Below are 25,542 nucleotides of genomic sequence, written 5' to 3'. Positions count from 1 at the left end.
TTTAAATGATGGTTAAGGTAATAGTAGATAGGGTGGCTCATTTTGACACACATCAAGAGCCTCACCATTTTAAATCAACGCTGATCAGATACGCTGCACTTAAATCTGAGGTATCAACTTGACACATCATAAGATATTTCAAAGTGACTAAAGCTCAAAATGGTGAAGTAGGATTGAAATGAAGCATTTTTTTTCTGAAAGATTTCAATTAAATAAACGAGTTGAATGCAGTGAGTTGGCATAGTCTGAATTAGACAAAATGGCACACATTCTTATAATATAACATGATAAATAAAGATGAATACTTCATCGTAAATCTGTCAAATTTAAGCAATTATCTGTATATTTATCCCCATCTTTGTTTACATGGGGTTCTGTTCAAACAAGACTGCTATTACCTTTTTTGAAAAGAGACTTTGTCCAAGCCAAAATTATGCAAACTAATGATGTGAAACACAATTAGTGCATTGACCCAGTAAAACCATAAGGACCATCGAAAAAATGCAATGTTGATATGTTCCAGGATTTGCATTAATTCACTAACAAGGAGAAGGCAAAAATGCATTTTATCGGGAATATAGCAGCAGGCAATATTTAAATAAATATAAAAAAAACTCAACATAAAGTAGGACATTGCAACATAAGATAATGTAGCACCTTATGAATCATACCTGTTGAGGTATGTAGTCAAATAAGTTATCATTTCTATTTGTGCAACTGTAAAAGAATAAAGAGGTGTGTGATCTCTATTTTTGTATTTAGATACTTTTAAGAGATAAATATAAATTGTGGATCATGATTAACAAGGCATACAATACAGTCGGGCTTTCAGTTACATGAGAAGACTTAACATTATAAAACATATTCCACTAAAAAATTATTTCTCATACCAAGTTATAAAACCAGTAATGGTGAACCTTATCTAGCAAATGCCAATAATATCCAATGGTCATTCAATTATGATGCAATAACATATAATACACAATGGGTATGACACATACATAGGCTAATGACACATAGAATGAAAAACAGGTCACCAATCTATTGAAAGAACTTGATTAAAGATTTCGTGATTGATTAACCAAATATAAGACTCATTGGAGAACTTATTCACAATCATAGGTTCTAAGGTGCTGCTTCCAATACACTCTTAGCAGTTTCTAATAGAAGGAGTTTAGGTGCCGAAAGAGTGCCCAAGAGAGAAGACTTATAGTTAAATACTTTAATTAGCTAATGTCCCTAATATCCAATGGTCATTAAATTATGATGCAGTAACATGTAATGCAAAATGATTATCACACATGCATAGGGTAACGACACATATAGAGAATGATAAAAATCTCATCAATATAAAGAACTTTTTTAAAGTTTTCTTGATGGATTAATTAAATGCAAGACTCATGGCACAAGTCATACACAAAATTAGGTACTACTCTGTTGCTTCCAATACATCCTTAGCAGTTTCTAAAAGAAGTATATGAGGTGCCCAAATAGTGCACAAATGACAAAAGTGTAGATAAATACTTTTACCCATTAATGTTACTAATATCCAATGGTCATTAGATTTGCATGGATGATAAAGCAATTGGCCTGTGTTTATTAAGGTAATCACAAAGCAATGTCTATTCATGCATAGAGTCAATATAATCTTATTTAAATATTTAATATAAATATCTTATTTTGCAGTTTGTTGTCTTACCCATTGCATGACACCTTCTAGATGTCAATATAAGCTATTGATATTCTCATTCAAAACATATATATGTCATGAGTTGTGAGAAAGGTTACAAGAACCATAATTTCTACTCAAAAACACTAAGAGCCATTAGCGGCTCCGTAATAAACTGTATATCTAGAATGAGTGACACTCCACCCAATATGAAAAAACTTCCACACCTTAGTGAGGATCTTATCTGGAAGATCATGGTGAAGGCAGATCCTAAGACAGTTGGACAGTGCAGAACGCTAAGCAAGGGTTGGAATTTCAGGCTGTGTACTAATTTGTTCGTGAAGGCAAACTATAAGGAAAACAAAGATCGAAGCAAGAGTGTGATCGTAGGCATTGGCTATCCCCCAGGTGATTACAACTCGATTTGGTTCGTTCGAGCGTATCTTCATTCGGGTCGCCAGGTTCAGTTCAATGTCCCAATGGATGCTAACCAATATGGCTTATATTCAGTCATTGGGTCTGAGAACGGAATCATATGCATAAAGATCTCATTGGGTGGCCTTAATTCTCGGCTTCTTGTATGGAATCCAGTATCGGATAAGAGGCGGTACGTAACCGATGAAGCAAGCAAGCATTCCGCTCATGCCGTTTCTCTATATGCGTTTGGTTTTTTGGAGGACGAAATCGAGTACCGTATTGTGCATGTCTACAAGCGTGCATTTAGACAAAGAAATATGTCATGGTCTCTTTACACTTCATTTGAACGAGAATGGACTCATTCCGGTATGTTTAAGAGTGATGTCCAGAAACTTGGGCCCAAATATATAGTGCACAATGGGATAGTCTATTGGATTGGGTGGCAGGGAGCTAATTTCTTTGAGCCAGCATCCATAGTCACGTTCAACCTCCGCATCCAGATGTTCCATGAGGCAAAGATCCCCCAGACGTGCCATCTGATTACAACTCACTAACTTACTTCAACGATGGTGTCGGGTATATTCATACCGTAATCTTGCATTCAGCAGGCAAGTCCTGGTCTGGCAAATGAAAAGAAATGGTGATCACAGCATCCATTGGGAGAGGATGATTAGAGTTTCTGGTCTTGGAATCCCATACACTCCTTCATTGTTCTTAGGCAATGACATAATAACAGTCATGGAGTGCAGAGACGGGTCAGGAAGTGCAAATGATGCCGTGCGAACAGACTTCCTGATTTCGAGGCTAAAATATATGGAATCAAGAAGGGAGCATTTGGTTCAACGCACATGGCAGGAACATGTTAACGTGAAGACAATTACAATGCATTCAGATGGGCTATACATGGTTTAGAGTTCTATGATCAATTTAGATGATCTTCCTGAGTTTTAAATGCAATTTATTTTGTTTAGTTTGCTTATTTAGACAATAGGGTAGAATATATGTAGTTAGATCCCTTGTGTTTCAATATAACCATCTATTGGGTTCGTTTTGATTTTGAAAGAGTTATCAATGTTAGTTTGTTAATCAATGTTATGCACTCTTCTAAATTTTGTAACAACTTAAAGGTTTAGGGTTTACAGGTTTCTTTATCATTTTAGTTTTGATATTAAAGTAGTAGTATTAGTTGTAGCAGGTAATATATATGGTTAACTTCCTATATATACCCATTTGTATATACTTAATTTTTACATATTTATCTGTAAATTTATTAAGACATGCCACCTTAATTTAATATCCCTAATACTAAGTTGATAATGGTTATCTATTATCAATAATAAATACATTACCTAGATCTAACTAAACAGAATTGATTGATTACACTAATATCATTTTAACATAAAAAGTATATTCGGCTCATAAACAAGTTATCATATACTGGACTTTATAAATTTTGTATATGACATATTCACACCCAAGGCTAAGAACGACTTTAAACTACGGTTTGTAGACATGTACAATAACTAGGCCTTATAAGTACGATACCTGGGTTTTATAGAAAGAAATCATTGGCTGTGGATGATTTGAAAAACAGATAATATATTATGGATCATCTTTAAAAAGAAAGTTAGGATGCCTTGTGGAGGTGTGTTTAGTAATAGGTTGCTAAAATTAGTCTGACTTAATGACTATAAAAAAGATACTACATAATTCATAATATATACCAATGATAGCTATTACTAGGGTAGTAAAAAAATGATTTATAATTATATATCATATGAATTTAGTCTTACAGCATGGTATTTAACCGGTTTATATCAATAAAGGTTTAATATCATGATAGATGTGGAATAAAGTAGTAACAATGAGGCCAATCAATGAACAATATAGTATTTTAAATTTTCACATAGGTTTGTAAGACCAACTTAACCGTATTAAAATTACCTGGCACACCCACACAACCATTATTACCAGTTAATTGTTACAGATACCAAAGCATAGCATGTGAAGAGAAAGAGAGATAAAAAAAAAACTAGACACAAGTGGAGCCTTCCACGGCAAAAGTCCTCAACAGTTAAAGCTGGGGAAGAAAACCTAACGCAATACAATCATCACAAGGACTAAATGCAGATATAGTTATGAGCGGAAGGCTACTAAAAGATATCCCACTGAACTCAAGGTCAAAAGGTATAAGTAAATGTAGATTTATTTTTCATAATGAGTTTTAGAATAGAAAGTCAAAATATCTTGGTTCCATTTAGGTTAGTACGAATGGAACAAAGTTTAGTGTATACAGATCGAAGTATAATGATTTCTAACATAAATAAGACATGGTTTCTGGCATACATGTTTCTTTTGCTTATATTCTCTATGTTTGGAATATTAACAATCCTGTTTAATCTGAAATGTGCAGAGATGGAGGAAAGAAACACGCTTAAAAATAAGAGAAAGGTTGATCAATTTTGTATGAATGAATGGTCAAGCAACAGTGAAATTCAAGGTACGAAATATGGATAACATGCTTTCATTTAACATAATATAAACGAACTTATTTTCATCACAGTTGGAAAATAGCTTATCCACAATAAGGTAAATTTCAGTTATAGTGTGTATACCACTACAAGAGTACCTTGAATATCTCTAAATAGTTGTATAAAATGGTGTTATAAGTGAGAAAGGTAACAAAGGTATCATGGCAGGGACTTTGTCATCAACATTATTATCGGTTGACTGGAGTCAGCCAGTTGATGATATGCAATGCAACAAAGGGGTTCAGATTAGCTCTAGCAGTACCATTGGCAACTTTAGGTATTTTACCGAGAATAACAATCTACAAAACGATGAGATCCGGGAAAGCTTGGCAACAAAACCATATGTTCTAGCAGATATAACTAACACAGGTAATCTTATATTTTAGCAAAATAGAAATCAAAATCTTACTTAGATTATGGATAGGTAAACTAGAAAAGATCTTTATATGACAGATACTGCAAGACATGCTAGGATGGAACGAGCTAACAAGCTAGCCAAGAAAAAACAACGTGCAATAGAACATATACCTCAAGGTAAAGCCTGAATAAATAATGCTTTATTTCAGCTCTTGCTGCTATCCAATTATTAATGTGCAAATTGTGATCTAATTGTAAATCTGTGTGAATGGTGTGGGAAGGGATCTAACTGAAAACAGTTTCTGAAAAAATTATATGTATAGACCCAACTTGAGTTACATAACTATATACAAAGTGCAATAATAATTAATTTAATTTGTTCTTAAATCACTATAAGGTAATTATTGTTCACTTATGCCAAGTGTATTTTACTATTGCTTAGCGGCAAATTCAGCTATAGATTGTGTCATCACAGGGAATGTAACAGCTACTCTAGCAGATTGCACACTCTATCCAAGTATTGTTATGCAAACCATGAAGAGGGATGAATACAGTAACTTACAAAACAACCAAAAATGGATATTGTTGCCATCAAATCTAACAACACAAGATATAACACCCCGAATTTTTGAAAAATTAAATAATTAATTATTCATAATTTATTATTGTATTTAAAGAAAATTATTTTTTTACAATAATTAAATAAATTTTATAATACTTTAAATCTAAATTTTTTTTAAAAGTTTTAAGTTATTTTTATTATTATAATAAGATATCTCAAAAATATATATATATATATAAGAATTTTCATTATTATTATTATTATTATTACTATTATTATTATTATTATATAATCACTTAATTTCACGCTAATATTATCATTATTATATTATATTATTTATTTTCCTTTTGGCCGAAGCCTTAAAGGAACTAAAAAGAAAGAAAACTAAAGCATAACTTATATATACATTTACATATATATATGAAATTGAAACTGAAACGTGGCATGTATGCATGTATATGTATATAATACAAATGACACCTAATGAAGCTTTGATAACCACAAAACTTCAGATAATATTATCAATCCATACTCATCTTCCTTTTCCCTTCGTTAATCACCAATTAAACTAAAAAGAAAAAGAGAGAGTAAGCCGTGAGTGAGAAGAACGAAAACCTTGAAACCTCAACTCTTTTGAGCCCGATTTCTTGTGATTTGTAATTTCAGCCAAAAATTTAATCCGATAAAAGTGTTCGTAACCTCCTCCTCTACACGTTGGCACCATTTTTGATTAGTGGAAGTTGACAATGACGTAGCTCCTCTTTCTTTTGGGGTTTGGCCAACGAGAGTTTTAGGAGGCATAGACGATTCTGGACACTTTCTTCTTCGATAGCTCGGTTAGAAAGCTTTTCCAGAGCTTTGAATATTTTGATTCCGTACGAAGGTATGGTTTTGGTTTCTCGTAGTTAATGTTTAATGTCACGTGAAAACTTAGGCTAGAAGACCTTAAGATAGGAATGAAATGAATGAATAATTGATGGATTGTGTATATTGTATAAAATGTGAGGTTTAGCTGTTGTCAATAATTTGCTGTTGAAGTTGGTCGGTTTGGAAAAAGATTTAATATTGGTATTTGTTTGATTATGAAATAATTTGTTACTGGAAATAATTTTAAATGACTGAGAGGTGTTTGGTTTGATAGTTGGGACCCTTGATGGGTGGCAGAAACTTGAGTCTTAGAGGAGATATTGCCAAAATTTCTATAAGAATTGGAGTTTTGATTTGAGGTATTATTTTAAAAGGGAAAGAGATTATTATGTGGCTTGTGTATTTGAGACTATTTGTTGACCCTCTGTCGCAAGATGTGACCGGGCACTTTAACTCCCCGGATTCCCCCATGGGCATGCATATATATGAATATTGAATATTATTGAGCTTGGAGTTTAACTCCATGGAATACTATATTATTGAGCTTGGAGTTTAACTCCATGGAATACTATACTATTGAGCTTGGAGTGTGACTCCATGGAATATTATATTTGAGCTTGGAGTTTGACTCCATGGAATATTATTGAGCTTGGGGATGCGCGCACAGAGGGACTGTCCAATGGTTAACTACCAGGACTTGTCGGGTTGGCTGTATAACCGACAGATGAGACTCATCAGCCATAGGACAGACATACATCATATGCATTTGTTTGTTTGCTTGAGTGTGCATTGTTTTGGTTTGCTTAACTGTTTAATTCTGCTTATCCGCTACTTGTTCTACTTGCTATAAATGCTTCTCTAGCTGTGCTTTTCTTGCTTGAACTATATGTGTATCTTTTCTGAGAAATTCTTCTTGGCGAAGGTGTGAGGAGAGAGGATTGTTCCACCAATGATTCGGAGGAATAGAGGAGACAGAACGTGAATCATTAGGTTAAGGTTAGATTCAGAATTAGAATACCTTAGACAACTTACCTAATTTCTGGTTTAGTTGAATTCTTAGGTTGAAATCTGAGTGTCGAAGTTCTAGGAATGCCTCTGGCTTTCCCGAGACCTTTTATATTAACTATGCGGGCACCTTTACCATACTGAGAACCTCCGGTTCTCATCCCATACTATGTTGTTGTTTTTCAGATGCAGGTCGAGAGACACCTCGTTGAGCGTTTGGGTATCTTCCTTACGAGCGAAGAACTGTCTTTTGGACTGTCATATTTTGTTTTAGGCTATGTATATATGTTTATAGAATCTCCGCATGTATATTTTGTGTTTTGTCCCTCCTAGAGGTCGACTTGGAGACACAGGGGTTTATTTTGTGGTTTGAGCTTTATTTTGGGTTGTATATATATGTAATTATATACTCTGGCCGGCCTTAGCTTCGCAGGTCGTGTCTGGAGCTTGCTATCTGAGTTTTGGAACTCTGATATGTATATATATATGTTCAGTTATCTTTCGATTTTACCTATCCGTTTTACGAATATCCATGCGAGTGTGTCACGATTTTCTGTTTATCAATTTGTTTAGCTTGTTCTTCAAGGCTCCTAGATATGATTTTACCCAACTATATCTATGTAGATATCATTTTCTTTTAGAGGTCGTAATACCTTGCCACCTCTGCTTTACGACTTAAGCGTAAGGCCCTGTGTGGTAGGGTGTTACATTATGGTATCAGAGCAGTTCGTTCCTATAGAGCCTGAGGGATGGACTGATTATGCTTCTGGGCATACTCTGGGTGTGTGTATGTGCTATTAGGATATCTGGTTGATATATGTGGCATAAACGTTCATGAGCATGCATTTGGAACTTGAAGCATTAGACTTGCGATATTGAGACTGATCAACTTAATATCACTTGTTTGGTGTGTGAAGGGACCAGATGTCGACTCACGGACGCGGTCGCGGCCGAGGTAGAGGTAGGATAGGCACTGTTACTCCTGGCCTGGCAGGGAATGATCCAGTAGACTTCATGGCTGCCCTGGGAAATATGGCTGCGGCTATGCAGGCGACAGCCGAGGCACTGGGTAATCAGATAAACCAGGGTAATCACGGAAACAATAATGATGAGGACGGTCCCATGACACTTGCTACATTTCTGAAAGTTCACCCTCCGACCTTTAGGGGAACCTCAAATCCCACAGATGCAGATAATTGGATTCAAGCTATGGAACGGGCACTGCAGGCTCAGCAGGTTCCTGAGGAGCAATGGGTTGAGTTTGGAACTTATCAGCTGCAAGGTGAGGCTCAGCATTGGTGGCAGGGGACACGACGTATCCTGCAGCCAGATGGCGCTGTGATTCCTTGGGAGGTTTTCCGAACAGAGTTCTATAAGAAATACTTTCCTAATTCAGCCAGAAATGCCAAGGAACTTGAATTGATGCAGTTAAAGCAGGGACAGATGACTATTGCTGAGTATACTAGCAGGTTTGAGGAGTTATGTCGCTTTTCTCGTATTTGTCAAGGTGCGCCTGAAGATTTTGCTGAGTGGAAATGTATTAAGTATGAAGGAGGTCTTCGAAGTGATATTCTGAGCTTCGTTGCACCAATGGAGATCAGAGTGTTTTCGGAACTGGTAAACAAAAGTAGAGTTACTGAGGATTGTCTGAGAAAGGCGACATCAGATAAGAGTGATCAACGAATTTTTGTTAGGAGAGATCAGGGAAGGAACTTCGCCCCTAGAGGACAAGATTTTAAGCGAGGCGGTTACACCCCACAACCACATTTGGGTCAGAATAACTTCCAGAGATTCAGTAATAATAACAGCCAGGGAAGAGGCAAAGGAAAGCAAGCTCAGACCCCACCGAATGATTTAACTTGTAGGAGGTGTGGAAAGTACCACCCGAATACTCCGTGCAGGGCTGGTTTAGGTGTATGCTATTACTGTGGTGAAGCTGGGCATTTGTCTTGGAATTGTCCAGAAAAGAAGAAGAATCAAGAAGCTGGAAAGGCACAACATCAGGGACGCGTGTTCACTATGACAGCGGATGGTGCTGGAACCGCAGATACTCCGATTAGAGGTAATCACGCACTGATAATCGAAATTTCTGACTGCCTTGCGTAGTAAATAGCACGTAGCATTCATTGTAGTACATTACCGAGTTGTGAGCCTTGTGATTTTCAATTGAGCGATCGACTAAAAACCTCCGAATGGTGAGACAGAACGATAGTTGGACAGCCTAGAAAAGTGACTAAATTCTTGGAGAATAATAGTAAGAGTGGCATAGCAATAGTGGGTTGAATTATTTTGAGTATACAACTTAAGTTATACATAAAGAACCGGAAATGTTGAGAGTTGTGCGGGACAGTTACCTGAAACCCAGAGATGGTAAGTTACAAGGAAGAGACATGACATAGGTTGAACCCGTAATTGATAATCGGTTATGTGTCAAGAGAAAGAGTAAGTTGTGATAGATTTAGTGTCAGAGGCTGAACCAGTTTCGATTGTATTACGTAAGGTGATACCAATAGAATCGGCAGAACTTAAGAGCTAGATGAAGTGAGTATTAGAAGCGATAAACTCGACGTTCTAACACCAGCCTGCCTTATAATCCTTCGACATCGAGCCTATCTTGTATCTTCCGCTTTGCGTAGACTTTTAAGCTATAAGAATATCCTGGATTTGCAAACTAAGCATGTCAAATCTTTCTGTTTTTCTTTGACATGTTTAAGAAGAAAAATTACGTTAGTATGAATCTTTTCTAATTTTATATCAATTTTCGAGGACGAAAATTTTTATAAGGTGGGTGGAATATAACACCCCGAATTTTTGAAAAATTAAATAATTAATTATTCATAATTTATTATTGTATTTAAAGAAAATTATTTTTTTACAATAATTAAATAAATTTTATAATACTTTAAATCTAAATTTTTTTTAAAAGTTTTAAGTTATTTTTATTATTATAATAAGATATCTCAAAAATATATATATATATATAAGAATTTTCATTATTATTATTATTATTATTACTATTATTATTATTATTATATAATCACTTAATTTCACGCTAATATTATCATTATTATATTATATTATTTATTTTCCTTTTGGCCGAAGCCTTAAAGGAACTAAAAAGAAAGAAAACTAAAGCATAACTTATATATACATTTACATATATATATGAAATTGAAACTGAAACGTGGCATGTATGCATGTATATGTATATAATACAAATGACACCTAATGAAGCTTTGATAACCACAAAACTTCAGATAATATTATCAATCCATACTCATCTTCCTTTTCCCTTCGTTAATCACCAATTAAACTAAAAAGAAAAAGAGAGAGTAAGCCGTGAGTGAGAAGAACGAAAACCTTGAAACCTCAACTCTTTTGAGCCCGATTTCTTGTGATTTGTAATTTCAGCCAAAAATTTAATCCGATAAAAGTGTTCGTAACCTCCTCCTCTACACGTTGGCACCATTTTTGATTAGTGGAAGTTGACAATGACGTAGCTCCTCTTTCTTTTGGGGTTTGGCCAACGAGAGTTTTAGGAGGCATAGACGATTCTGGACACTTTCTTCTTCGATAGCTCGGTTAGAAAGCTTTTCCAGAGCTTTGAATATTTTGATTCCGTACGAAGGTATGGTTTTGGTTTCTCGTAGTTAATGTTTAATGTCACGTGAAAACTTAGGCTAGAAGACCTTAAGATAGGAATGAAATGAATGAATAATTGATGGATTGTGTATATTGTATAAAATGTGAGGTTTAGCTGTTGTCAATAATTTGCTGTTGAAGTTGGTCGGTTTGGAAAAAGATTTAATATTGGTATTTGTTTGATTATGAAATAATTTGTTACTGGAAATAATTTTAAATGACTGAGAGGTGTTTGGTTTGATAGTTGGGACCCTTGATGGGTGGCAGAAACTTGAGTCTTAGAGGAGATATTGCCAAAATTTCTATAAGAATTGGAGTTTTGATTTGAGGTATTATTTTAAAAGGGAAAGAGATTATTATGTGGCTTGTGTATTTGAGACTATTTGTTGACCCTCTGTCGCAAGATGTGACCGGGCACTTTAACTCCCCGGATTCCCCCATGGGCATGCATATATATGAATATTGAATATTATTGAGCTTGGAGTTTAACTCCATGGAATACTATATTATTGAGCTTGGAGTTTAACTCCATGGAATACTATACTATTGAGCTTGGAGTGTGACTCCATGGAATATTATATTTGAGCTTGGAGTTTGACTCCATGGAATATTATTGAGCTTGGGGATGCGCGCACAGAGGGACTGTCCAATGGTTAACTACCAGGACTTGTCGGGTTGGCTGTATAACCGACAGATGAGACTCATCAGCCATAGGACAGACATACATCATATGCATTTGTTTGTTTGCTTGAGTGTGCATTGTTTTGGTTTGCTTAACTGTTTAATTCTGCTTATCCGCTACTTGTTCTACTTGCTATAAATGCTTCTCTAGCTGTGCTTTTCTTGCTTGAACTATATGTGTATCTTTTCTGAGAAATTCTTCTTGGCGAAGGTGTGAGGAGAGAGGATTGTTCCACCAATGATTCGGAGGAATAGAGGAGACAGAACGTGAATTATTAGGTTAAGGTTAGATTCAGAATTAGAATACCTTAGACAACTTACCTAATTTCTGGTTTAGTTGAATTCTTAGGTTGAAATCTGAGTGTCGAAGTTCTAGGAATGCCTCTGGCTTTCCCGAGACCTTTTATATTAACTATGCGGGCACCTTTACCATACTGAGAACCTCCGGTTCTCATCCCATACTATGTTGTTGTTTTTCAGATGCAGGTCGAGAGACACCTCGTTGAGCGTTTGGGTATCTTCCTTACGAGCGAAGAACTGTCTTTTGGACTGTCATATTTTGTTTTAGGCTATGTATATATGTTTATAGAATCTCCGCATGTATATTTTGTGTTTTGTCCCTCCTAGAGGTCGACTTGGAGACACAGGGGTTTATTTTGTGGTTTGAGCTTTATTTTGGGTTGTATATATATGTAATTATATACTCTGGCCGGCCTTAGCTTCGCAGGTCGTGTCTGGAGCTTGCTATCTGAGTTTTGGAACTCTGATATGTATATATATATGTTCAGTTATCTTTCGATTTTACCTATCCGTTTTACGAATATCCATGCGAGTGTGTCACGATTTTCTGTTTATCAATTTGTTTAGCTTGTTCTTCAAGGCTCCTAGATATGATTTTACCCAACTATATCTATGTAGATATCATTTTCTTTTAGAGGTCGTAATACCTTGCCACCTCTGCTTTACGACTTAAGCGTAAGGCCCTGTGTGGTAGGGTGTTACACAAGACAATTTAAGAAGTATAGGTAATGGACTAATAGTAACAAACTACACATCCGACTAATTTATGCATTCTAAATATAGTAATTTAGCAAACATCTTTCATTGACAGACAATGCTAGGCATGCTAGGATGGAACGAGCGAACAAGCTAGCAAAGAAAAGACAATATATGGGAACGTCTTCCCCACAAGGTAGGAATTATAGAAAGTATGTTGTAGAATAACTTGCTTATTCCACTTGAGTTATAATAGGTACAGTTCAGAGTTACTATATATGAATCTGTGTCGCAACTTAGTCTGAGTTATCTTTTTTGTATTAATTTATATGTTTTCTAACATGATAAAATTTGTAGTTGAGTTGGTTAACATTCAGAAGCAAAGGTTGATTGTGAATAAGGAAAACAACATATGTTCAAATGAAAATCAAGTGAATTGTGCTCCCAGAAATGGCCCATTTAAAGGTCAGTTTTATTTAATTATGGTCTATATATATAGGCTTGATACACAAATGGTAATCGAATTAGCTAATGAATCATACCAACTAACAAGTACTGTAAGATAAATGCAAATCAAAGTTATATAACTTATCAAATTTGTATGTAAACGAAGGTACTAACCTTGGTCTCCATCCTTGGCCGATCATTCTTTCTCTCAATTTCCCCTTTCACCTATGCCTCCCACAGAGACACTGACTTTGTGCCTTCCAACTCTTCCCAATTTGCCATTTTTTACCACTCTGCTCAATCTTACCGCATTAGCATATGTCTATATGTTAGAAAATAATTAGACTTGATGTCCAAATACATACCACGGAAATCCTTGAATATTTAGGAAATAGCTTCCAATTAAATAGCTTGATCCACCTTCCCATAGTTATCATTTGTAGTGTATTATAAGATTTGTGGCAGTGTACCCAACTGGATCAAAATATCATAATTAGGGAGCACCCAAAATACATGTTATATTCAGTAAAATAGAAGACATGATTATTCAACAAATACTAAGCTAAAGTTATAAATCAGTCGTGCTTAAATTAAAAAAAAAAAAACTTATGGAACCCACACAAACATTCATTTCAAATGCCAACATAGTTGAAAGATTTTGTTCAAAGTGATAGTTTTCATACTAGATAATATCAAATAAGACTAGATAAGATCAAAATATTATTCTACTACATTAATCAGCAGCCATGGGTTGCAACACTACTAAACGCAAAGAAATTCCACAATAGATAAGCTGCACATACTGTGAAAATTCATGAACAATTAGGAAATAGCTTCCAACCAAGCACAGAATCCATGCTAATGCTAAAATATACAAATCATACAAAGAGTATATGAATCTGTATAACAGTAAAAACTTACAGTAACCTATTTTACTTCATCAACCGAAAAAATTGTTCTATAGCACAAGTTTTCTGTCATAAAAGTAGGTGGGATCTGTGAATGGGTGAGTATCTTGAATAAAATTAGTACCCACTTTTATGTACTCATTTAAGAATCCGTCTATCATCTACTCTAGAGAGGTCAATCCCTTCAATTCATGAATCAATATATGATTCAGATTCACAGAGTCAGTGAGTGTTATCCTGTATTCATTTTGTACCAACTTTAAAGATGATATTTATTGAAGTCAAACATTTATACTAAGATGATATATATAAGTCAAACATTTATACTAAGGTTCACAACAACCCAAGATTAGATAATTGTAAGAAATATTTTAAATATAACAGTGTAGCAAATAAGTTATTTTTTTAAGTGTTTTTACTCCTCCCTTATATAAATTAATTCTATCCTCCCTTAACAGAAACCCGGGAATATTTAACCGACACCTTCGAAAAAGAGAAAAAAAATTGGCAGGACTGAAGTAATTAATCTCCAACACTTTGAAGCATCCATTGAAAGTTGAAACTTTTACTAAGTTTTCTAGATTCATAAAGTCATAGCATTAACCTGAAGGATGGTATCAGTTCCATATTCTTTTCTCCACCTTAACATGTCTTCCCACATTTGAATAGTCTTCTCAATGTCAAAGTCCTTTGCTTTCAGAAACCTACCACAGCCATAGTTAGCAATTTTTACATTCAGCTTGATCCACTGTTCCATAGTTACCAGTTGTAGTTTATTACAAGATTTGATTGAGTATACCCAATTGGATCAAAACATGATAATCAAGGAGCACCTAAATACATGTGAATATATGTATAATAATAAATAAATGATGAACTAAGTTAAAGTTATAAACCAATTAAGCTTAAATTCAAGTATATATATTCTTATGGAACCCGCAGAAACAACCAATTCAAATGCCATCATGGTTGGGAGATTGTATTCGAAGTTATAGTTATCATACTAGCTAATATCAAAGAAGACTAGATAAGAAAAAAATGTAATCCTTAACACAGACATAGTTACCGTCGATGTGTTTGTATGCTTAAATGGTCTTATTCATTAATTAGGAATTATATCTAATAGCAAACTACCATGAAGTTTCCAGCTAGAAATATATGCTTAAATGGTCAATCTTACCGCATTAGCATATGTCTATATGTAAATCTCGAAGCCCTTGGAGATATTAACTCTGTGCCCTTTAACTCTACCCAAGTTGCCAGCTTCAACGACTCCGCTCAATATGTCCGATCTGCATTTGCCTACATTAATATGCGAAACTATAAGGCCTACGCCTTAATCTTTGTTTGTGGAATAAAACTTCAAAATCATGAAAACTACTAAATTCATATATGAGGTTTAAAAGTTACAACCAGAGAATTTAAACCCCCTAAATACTAAATAGATATAGAATATATGACACTTAAGCATTGATGTATGGTCCTAAACTCAATATCAACCAAGATTAGTTTATTATATGTGTTAGATATTTTTGTCATATCCGTTTATAAATAATGAAGAACCGCTTTTTGCCCCATTGTAAAATGGATGCAGAGCAGTCAAGGACTCGCAAAATAGGAATCACTGTCATACATCGACAAGAAAATAACAAAGGTACGATATTAAATGGCTATGAATTTCACTATCCAAAAACTGAATAGTTTACAAGTTCACTTAACTACAAAATTTAAGCCATTCTTAGCAATATACATCAGAATTAGGGAAAGATATTTAATAATATATATTAAATTTTGTCAAAGCCGTTCTAATAATGAAATGATCTTCCAATGCATGACATAGGTGGAAGGGCTTCAACAAGGGATGCTAGAGTTGCCAGTTGTAAGGAGCAGGCAAGCAAGGGTATATTGAGAGATATTCAAAGGATCAATTTATTATTAAAACTGCAAATTATATTTATGCATGTAATTAATGGATTTTTCCGTTCATGTTAATATTGAAATTTTAGAGTATTTGCACATGGGAGATGCAATGTATATATGCGAACACTGCTTTGCCCTTTTTTGGTACGATGAAAGGATAAACAAAAGTTATAACACAGACCAACCAAAATTTACGATGTGTTGTAAAGGAGGTCAAGTCCAACTGCCACACCTACCAGAAGCACCAAAAGTTTTGTATGAGTTGTTGTTCAATAATAACCCCAAGAGCAAGCATTTTCGTGATAACATCAGGTCATATAATAGCATGTTTCAATTCACTTCAATGGGTGCCAAAATAGACCGCGGTATAAATACTTCTAGAGGTCCACCTACATTCATTCTTTGTGGCGAAAACTACCATCTAATAGGTAGCCTAATTCCACCAGAAGGGAATAATGCGAAATTTGCCCAATTATACATAGTTGATTCACAAAATGAGGTGCACAACCGGATGTCAGCTATCAGGCAAGTATCTATAACCTTTTTATTTTACTTAAAATATTTTCAAGGGTTTAGATCAAACTAATTAACCTTATATAATTGAGCGTTGTTTAAAAAACTTGACATTATTTAAAACATGCAGGGGTGAAGATAACAAAAACATAGATGAAGACATTGTAAGAGATCTTAAGAAGATGCTGGATGAAAAGAATGTGTTGGTGAAGGCATTCCGCATGGTTAGGGATTCAATGGGCAAAGAATCAAATTCAACAATTAAACTTAGACTATTGGGAAAAAGGGGAAAGGATGGTAGAAGATATAACTTACCATCAACAGATGAGGTTGCTGCATTGATTGTCGGTGATTTTGACATTGACAAGACAGACAGAGACATTGTTGTGGAGACACAGAGCGGAAGATTACAAAGGATTAATCAACTCAATCCAGCATATCTGGGATTACAATATCCCCTGCTATTTCCTTATGGCGAGGATGGATACAAGGAAGATATACCGCTAAACAAAAGACACCATAACCGTGGTAAAGGACGACAGGAGGTGTCGATGAGAGAATTTTTTGCTTTTCGTATACAAGAAAGACTAGCCGACGGATCTCCACTGTTATACTCAAGAAGACTCTTTCAACAGTTTTTGGTTGATGGGTACTCCATGATTGAGTCATCAAGGCTAAACTACATACGCAGTGACCAAGAGAAATTAAGGTGTGAGATGTACAAGGGAGTAAAGGAAGCAGTACTGAATGGAGAAACAACGCCGTCATCATGTGGCAAGCGTATAATATTGCCTTCGTCATTCACAGGTGGACCAAGATACATGATACAAAACTATCAGGATGCAATGGCAATATGTAAGGTTGTTGGTTATCCAGACCTCTTCATAACCTTCACGTGCAATCCGAAGTGGCCTGAGGTTGAAGACTTTTTGAACAATAGAGAGCTGAATCCACAAGATCGACCCGACATTATTTGTAGGGTTTTCAAGGCAAAATTAGATACACTAATTAAAGATGTACGAGCAAACAAAGTTTTTGGTAGAGTTGCTGCAGGTATGTCCAATCAAAACCAATTATGTCATGGTTCAAGTTTCCAATAGCAATAGCTGTAATGTTTTATGTATGATAGTCTATTTGTCATGGATTTGAATTTTTCATTATGAATCTTGCAGTGGTATACACAATCGAATTCCAGAAACGTGGGTTACCACATGCACACATTCTACTATTCTTACACAAGGATGACAAATTTCCCACTGCCGAAGATATTGATAAGATTATATCAGCTGAGATACCCGATAAAAAGATAGACCCGGAATACTTTGATGCAGTCGAAAAGCACATGATGCACGGTCCATGTGGAGTGGCAAGGAAAGATTCACCATGTATGGAAAATTCTAAATGCATTCGACACTTCCCTAAGAAGTTTGTTGAGAATACTACTATCGACGATGATGGGTACCCGGTATACCGACGAAGAGAAGATGGAAAGACTATCAACAAATCAGGAGTCGATCTTGACAATCGTTATGTTGTACCACACAATAGGTTTCTACTCATGAGATATGGTGCCCATATTAATGTTGAGTGGTGTAACCAGTCAAGATCTATTAAGTATTTGTTCAAATATGTGAACAAAGGTCATGACCGTGTAACGGCTTCATTTTATAAAAGTGCTGCAGACAAAGAGAACATGGATGACTATGATGAAGTCAGTATGTACTATGATTGCAGGTATATTTCTCCGTGTGAAGCTGCTTGGAGGATCTTTGGTTACAACATACACTACAGGGATCCCTCGGTTGTTCGTCTAGGATTTCACTTACCCGATGAACAAAACTTGATCTTTAAAGATAATGAAAAGCTCGATGATGTGATCCGAGAAGCATCTGTTAAGGAGTCTATGTTTCTCGGTTGGTTTCAAGCCAACAAGATCTACTCAGAAGCAAGGTCGCTCACTTTTGCAGAATTTCCTACACATTTTGTGTGGAAGGCAAAGGAAAGGGTGTGGTTGCCTCGGAAGAGCCATGCTGTAATTGGAAGAATCTTCTTTGTGCCTCCTGGATCTGGTGAGAGATATTACCTAAGGCTACTACTCAATTGCGTTAGGGGACCAACTTGCTATGAAGACATTCGAACTATAGACGGTGTTGTATACTCATCATTCAAAGATGCATGTTATGCACGTGGTCTTTTAGATGATGATAAGGAATATGTTGAAGCAATAGTGGAAGCAAGTTATTGGGGCTCAGGTACATACTTGAGGAATCTTTTTGCTACATTGTTATTTTCCAATTCAATGGACAGACCCGAACATGTATGGGAAGAAACATGGACTTTATTATGTGATGACATACTTCATAGACAGAGGAGACTACTCGATAATCAAGGTATATATAAACTTTGTGGCATTATAAGAATAGTGTGATTAATTATGACATAAGAATTAACAGCTACATATTTATTGGTAGAAATTTTAAAATACAAGTGTATATCAATTTATGTACAACTAGCTATGGCTTGCTTAAACATATAACTTCATAATTAATAATAAATAGTATGAATAAAGAGGATATGAAAATAAGATTTAATAGACATGGTATTAGATTTATTAGTGATTTGGACTCATTTTATTAGATTCACTTTATTAAAGAAAATAAAATTTCAAAAAATTTGACCAATTGTTTGAAGCAAGGTTTTGCAAGTGTTTACGATTTGAGTTAACAATTTTTTCTTAATCATATACATGATTTGACATATATGTTGCTATTATGTACACAGAGTTAATCCTCACAGAGGCCGAGATCAAAGATTTGACCCTAATGGAGATTGAGAATATACTTAACAAATACAACAAAAGTCTGAAAGATTTTCCACCAATGCCAATGCCAGATACAAACCAATGTAACAATTTATTGTATCCCAATGGCATGAATAGGTTAATTTGCGATGAACTCAGATATGATCGGCAAAAACTAGCTGCAGAGCATGTAACCTACTTAGGACTATTAACTGATGAACAAAAAGAAGTATATAACAAAGTCATCACTGCAGTTCAAACCGGCAAAGGTGGAGTATTTTTCCTTTATGGGTACGGTGGGACAGGAAAAACATTTGTTTGGAAGACACTAGCTTCTGCATTGAGGTCTAGATCACATATTGTTCTAACAGTTGCATCTAGCGGGATAGCATCACTTTTGTTGCCTGGAGGCAGGACAGCTCACTCACGTTTCGCAATACCGCTTAACATAGATGAATTCTCAACATGCAATATTAAGCAAGGGAGTGCACTAGCTGAGCTTTTGATTAAGACAAAGTTGATAATTTGGGATGAGGCACCTATGGTAAATAGATTCTGTATTGAAGCTCTTGATAGGACCATGCGTGACATATTAAGGTTCAATAACAAAGATAGCTTGGAGCAGCCATTTGGAGGCAAGACAATTGTTTTTGGGGGAGATTTTCGCCAAATACTTCCAGTCATCCCGAAAGGGTCTAGGCAAGAAATAGTCAATGCCACTATCAACTCATCATACTTGTGGGATGACTGCAAGCTTTTGACACTTTCAAAGAACATGCGCTTAAAATCAAGTGATTTAAATTCAAGGTCATCTGAGTTGAAAGAATTTGCTGATTGGATACTCAGTATTGGTGATGGCAGCCAAGGGTCACGATCGAATACAGGTGAAAAGGTTGTCATTCCCGATGACATATTGGTTTCCGATTGGGTAGACCCAATTGAAGCAATATGTAGAGTAACTTATCCTGAAAGCTTTTCAGGAAGAAATATTGACCAACAGATTGAAGATCGAGCTATCCTTGCACCAACACTACAGTTAGTTGATGAGATCAACAACTACATGATGAGTTTAAATCCGGCTGAAGCGCAAACATATTTGAGCTCTGATAAGGCATGTCCCACAGAGCCTAATAACGATTTATTGGCTTCAATACACACTCCTGAACTCCTAAACACAATCAAGTGCTCAGGTGTCCCTAACCATGAGTTAACACTAAAAGTTGGAACACCAATTATGCTGTTAAGAAACATTGACCACTCCGCAGGATTGTGCAATGGAACACGATTGGTTGTTACTAAACTTGGAAAACACATAATTGAAGCACGAACGTGTGCGGGCAAGAATAAGGGGCAGAAAGTGTTTATACCAAGGATGACACTAAGTCCTTCTGACCATCGAATACCATTCAAATTCCAACGGAGACAATTTCCTATTATGGTTTCATACGCGATGACTATAAACAAGAGCCAAGGTCAGTCATTATCAAAGGTTGGGTTAATATTGAAGAAACCCGTATTCACACATGGCCAGCTCTATGTTGCTATCTCCAGGGTGACAAATAAGGAAGGACTCAAGATTTTGTTGTGTCATGATGATGATCAAAAGAAAGAAACAGAGAATGTCGTTTTCAAAGAAGTATTCAGAAACATATGTTGAACATTACAAGTATTCCAGGAAAAGATCCAGCAGTCATTGGTTACACAAACGAGGTACTTGCTCCTACCAACTAAGTTGTTGTTTCATGTTACAATTTTCTTAAAAAGCCATTTTAGGTGTAGAGAACTAAATCAGTATACAATCAGTGCCTTTGGCAGGATTTAACCAAAGTAAAACTATTCTGAAAAATATGTTTTGCATTATAGGAACTATATTACCTTTATTGTCCAGCTAGAAGGTTTATTGGGGTGATATGCAATCTGATGTCCTCATTATAGCCCCACCCTAAAGTCAAACAAATGAGTAGTGTTACAAATAATGCCCATCGAGACCCTGTATAACTCTCAGTTAGCTACCGACACAATTTCAGTATAACAAACTAATGACAGTTGGATCTGTGCAATCTAATTTATATACCTCTATAGAACAAATTTAATTTCATTGTACCATCCCTTTGATTAGGAAAATAATTAGACTTGATGTCCAAATACATACCACGGAAATCCTTGAATATTTAGGAAATAGCTTCCAATTAAATAGCTTGATCCACCTTCCCATAGTTATCATTTGTAGTGTATTATAAGATTTGTGGCAGTGTACCCAATTGGATCAAAATATCATAATTAGGGAGCACCCAAAATACATGTTATATTCAGTAAAATAGAAGACATGATTATTCAACAAATACTAAGCTAAAGTTATAAATCAGTCGTGCTTAAATTTAAAAAAAAAAAAACTTATGGAACCCACACAAACATTCAATTCAAATGCCAACATAGTTGAAAGATTTTGTTCAAAGTGATAGTTTTCATACTAGATAATATCAAATAAGACTAGATAAGAGCAAAATATTATTCTACTACATTAATCAGCAGCCATGGGTTGCAACACTACTAAATGCAAAGGAATTCCATAATAGATAAGCTGCACATACTGTGAAAATTCATGAACAATTAGGAAATAGCTTCCAACCAAGCACAGAATCCATGCTAATGCTAAAATATACAAATCATACAAAGAGTATATGAATCTGTATAACAGTAAAAACTTACAGTAACCTATTTTACTTCATCAACCGAAAAAATTGTTCTATAGCACAAGTTTTCTGTCATAAAAGTAGGTGGGATCTGTGAATGGGTGAGTATCTTGAATAAAATTAGTACCCACTTTTATGTACTCATTTAAGAATCCGTCTATCATCTACTCTAGAGAGGTCAATCCCTTCAATTCATGAATCAATATATGATTCAGATTCACAGATTCAGTGAGTGTTATCCTGTATTCATTTTTTACCAACTATAAAGATGATATTTATTGAAGTCAAACATTTATACTAAGATGATATATATAAGTCAAACATTTATACTAAGGTTCACAACAACCCAAGATTAGATAATTGTAAGAAATATTTTAAATATAACAGTGTAGCAAATAAGTTATTTTTTTAAGTGTTTTTACTCTTCCCTTATATAAATTAATTCTATCCTCCCTTAACAGAAACCCGGGAATATTTAACCGACACCTTCGAAAAAGAGAAAAAAAAATTGGCAGGACTGAAGTAATTAATCTCCAACACTTTGAAGCATCCATTGAAAGTTGAAACTTTTACTAAGTTTTTTAGATTCATAAAGTCATAGCATTAACCTGAAGGATGGTATCAGTTCCATATTCTTTTCTCCACCTTAACATGTCTTCCCACATTTGAATAGTCTTCTCAATGTCAAAGTCCTTTGCTTTCAGAAACCTACCACAGCCATAGTTAGCAATTTTTACATTCAGCTTGATCCACTGTTCCATAGTTAGCAGTTGTAGTTTATTACAAGATTTGATTGAGTATACCCAATTGGATAAAAACATGATAATCAAGGAGCACCTAAATACATGTCAATATATGAATAATAACAGACAAATGATGAACTAAGTTAAAGTTATAAACCAATTAAGCTTGAATTCAAGTATATATATTCTTATGGAACCCGCAGAAACAACCAATTCAAATGCCATCATGGTTGGGAGATTGTATTCGAAGTTATAGTTATCATACTAGCTAATATCAAAGAAGACTAGATAAGAAAAAAATGTAATCCTTAACACAGACATAGTTACTTTCGATGTGTCTGTATGCTTAAATGGTCTTATTCATTAATTAGGAATTATATCTAATAGCAAACTACCATGAAGTTTCCAGCTAGAAATATATGATTTAACTACTAGCAAAATTACATGTACTATATGTATCAGATGGCCGTGGTATACTTACATACATCTCGAACCAAATCTTTTTGAATCGGATTCTACCCATTTCGGCGACCTTTGCCCCAAAGAGCGGATGGAGCGAGCTTCTCTTGGAAATTAAAGTCCCTACCCATTCGGCTACCTTCCACCAACCTTCTCAAAGCGCGGTCATCCCACATGGAAACGCTAACGCAGGAGATTGCAATTCTTGATGCATAAAAAAGTAACAAAGCTTCTGATTTTCTTAAACACTGTCACCGCACCAAGAAATGTCAGCTATCAACGCCAAATACAATCCCATTATGTATTTCATATAAGAAATTATTTAAATGTATTCAGTTGTAGTAGATTTAAAATCAGCAGTTAAACAATCGAAAATTATATTTCTAATATTTAATATGTTTATACTTGAAGACATAGTACCTGATCCCGATCTAGACGTTTCACGAAGACTGGAGCAGTAATGGATTCGACGGAAGGATTCAATCATATTCCAACAGCCATAGAAATCGTCATCTATAGATTAACTAGATCCTAAAAAATTTGTGCCCCCAATATTAACTGTGTGAAGCAACAGTGAGTTAAGCTACAACACCAGACAAATTGAACCTGGCAGCCAGAAGCAAGTGGTGCCAGTACCCTTTTTCCCTTGCTTTTGGTTTTCTGATGCCCATGGTTTTTTTTTTTTAAGATTATTAGATTGATATGTTTTGTGAAATATTTGGAGAAGAAGACTGTTGTAGTTGGTGGGGGCGGGCGGGTTGCAATAAATTCAAATTTAATGAATAGATAAGAATTCAAATGTCTCACTCTATGTGAAGTGGGCAACTATTTAATGAGATCACATAATTATAATTATAGGATAGATAACGGGTATATTATTTTTAATATAAATCATCTTTAACGCCTTTCCATTTCTTTCTAAATGGTAATGTAATATATAATACTTATATTATATAAATCCACCGAGCATAATCAAGTTTAAAAAATTTTTACATTTTAGTCATACAGATCAAAATTAATGTAGTGGAACTTTTTTATATAAATAGACACTATTGTATATGTACTTTTTTATGTAGACATTTGTTTTAACAAGGTACAAATTGTAAAAGTATTTCTAATGCGCTTATTAAATAGTACAAATTTAACCTGTTTTAAAATAAAACACAATCTGTTAAAGTACATGATAGTATCAATTTTTTGAAAAATAAATATATGCTTAAAAATATTTATTTATGACTCAAAATGATAACATCTGTTATTCAAATTATACTTAAAAATTATAAAACATTATTCGTATACGCGTTTAGTTAATTATTAATTTAATTTGTTAAAGTATACTCTAAAAATTACCATTTAAGAAAATTTATCATTCAAACATATAAGTTGCATTTTTTATTTTTTCTATTGTTTATTTATCCATAACTATTTGTAATTGAACCTAATATATTTTTTAAGATTAATATAACATATTCATGTTTACACAATGAAAAAACCCTATATATCTAACAATAATTTTATTTATAAAACATAAATTTATATTCTATAAATGAGATGCGACATAGAGAATTATAAATAATTATTTCACGTTATAATTACAATTTTTTAATTGAATATTGCTAAATATTTGATAAGTATTTAGATAACTACGTTTCATAAAAATCTGTCTCACAATTTAATTTAACATAAAAAATATATATAATTTTGGGAATATATTTTACTCATGTACGATTATACTTTATTTATTTTACATATTTAACTAGACATGATAACCTTTATTCTTTTATATATATCTCATTAAAATTATTATGGTGTCTAATTCTCTTCAAAAATTAAAAAAACGTTAATGAAAACATTAGACAGCAGGAACATATTATTGTGAATGGTTTTTTAATCTAAGCAATTTTTAATAAAATGCCTTTTATGTATATATTTTTTTTTAAACAAGGCACGAATCGTAAAAGTGATTCTAACGTCGTATTAAAGAATGCTAATAAAAATTGTTTTAAAGGTTACCTTTTAAATATTTTTATTAACCGAATTATATATCAATATATCAAAAAAGTTTAATCACTTAATTTTTTTTTGATATTATGATCGTGCAATTTGTTTCCATTAAAATATATGAATCTCTTTTTTAGATAAACTTTAGATAAATACCATTAAAAATATTAAACACACCAACCGCGAGTAATTCAGACTATACAATAGGATCTATTAATATAAAAAAAAGTTTCACTACATTAATTTTGTCTGTTTGACTAAAATGTAAAAAAAAAATTCAGTTTTTAATTATTTACTCTGTACAAACAAAAATAAAACAATCTTATATATT

The 25,542-nt window shown here is 34.3% G+C and overlaps 2 protein-coding genes across 2 annotated transcripts; both read left to right on the top strand.

Moving 5' to 3' along the window:
* The first annotated feature begins 1,857 nt into the window (after positions 1-1,857).
* On the top strand, positions 1,858-2,640 carry LOC112800772 (uncharacterized). The gene has a single exon (XM_025843200.1). The coding sequence runs from the start codon at positions 1,858-1,860 to the stop codon at positions 2,638-2,640; it is 783 nt and encodes a 260-aa protein (XP_025698985.1).
* A 12,577-nt stretch (positions 2,641-15,217) lies between these two features.
* LOC140179039 (uncharacterized) lies at positions 15,218-20,972 on the top strand. Its single transcript, XM_072217360.1, has 7 exons — positions 15,218-15,427; positions 15,643-15,736; positions 15,923-15,982; positions 16,089-16,527; positions 16,646-17,568; positions 17,688-18,767; positions 19,297-20,972. Exons 1-7 carry the CDS (start codon positions 15,218-15,220, stop codon positions 20,970-20,972), a joined length of 4,482 nt encoding a protein of 1,493 aa, XP_072073461.1.
* Positions 20,973-25,542: the final 4,570 nt, after the last annotated feature.

Source organism: Arachis hypogaea, chromosome 1 (assembly GCF_003086295.3).
Source record: "Arachis hypogaea cultivar Tifrunner chromosome 1, arahy.Tifrunner.gnm2.J5K5, whole genome shotgun sequence".
NCBI classification, from domain to species: Eukaryota; Viridiplantae; Streptophyta; class Magnoliopsida; order Fabales; family Fabaceae; genus Arachis; species Arachis hypogaea.
The sequence above is the reverse complement of the archived record's forward strand: the minus strand, read 5'-3'. Positions and strand labels throughout refer to the sequence as shown.

Bases quoted from the DNA above. Each gene is read 5' to 3' on its own strand.
- LOC112800772 (XM_025843200.1), top strand. From the start codon at position 1,858: ATGAGTGACACTCCACCCAATATGAAAAAACTTCCACACCTTAGTGAG.
- LOC140179039 (XM_072217360.1), top strand. From the start codon at position 15,218: ATGAAGTTTCCAGCTAGAAATATATGCTTAAATGGTCAATCTTACCGC. The intron at 16,528-16,645 runs GCAAGTATCTAT...TAAAACATGCAG, and splicing joins AACCGGATGTCAGCTATCAG to GGGTGAAGATAACAAAAACA. The intron at 18,768-19,296 runs GTACATACTTGA...TTATGTACACAG, and splicing joins AGCAAGTTATTGGGGCTCAG to AGTTAATCCTCACAGAGGCC.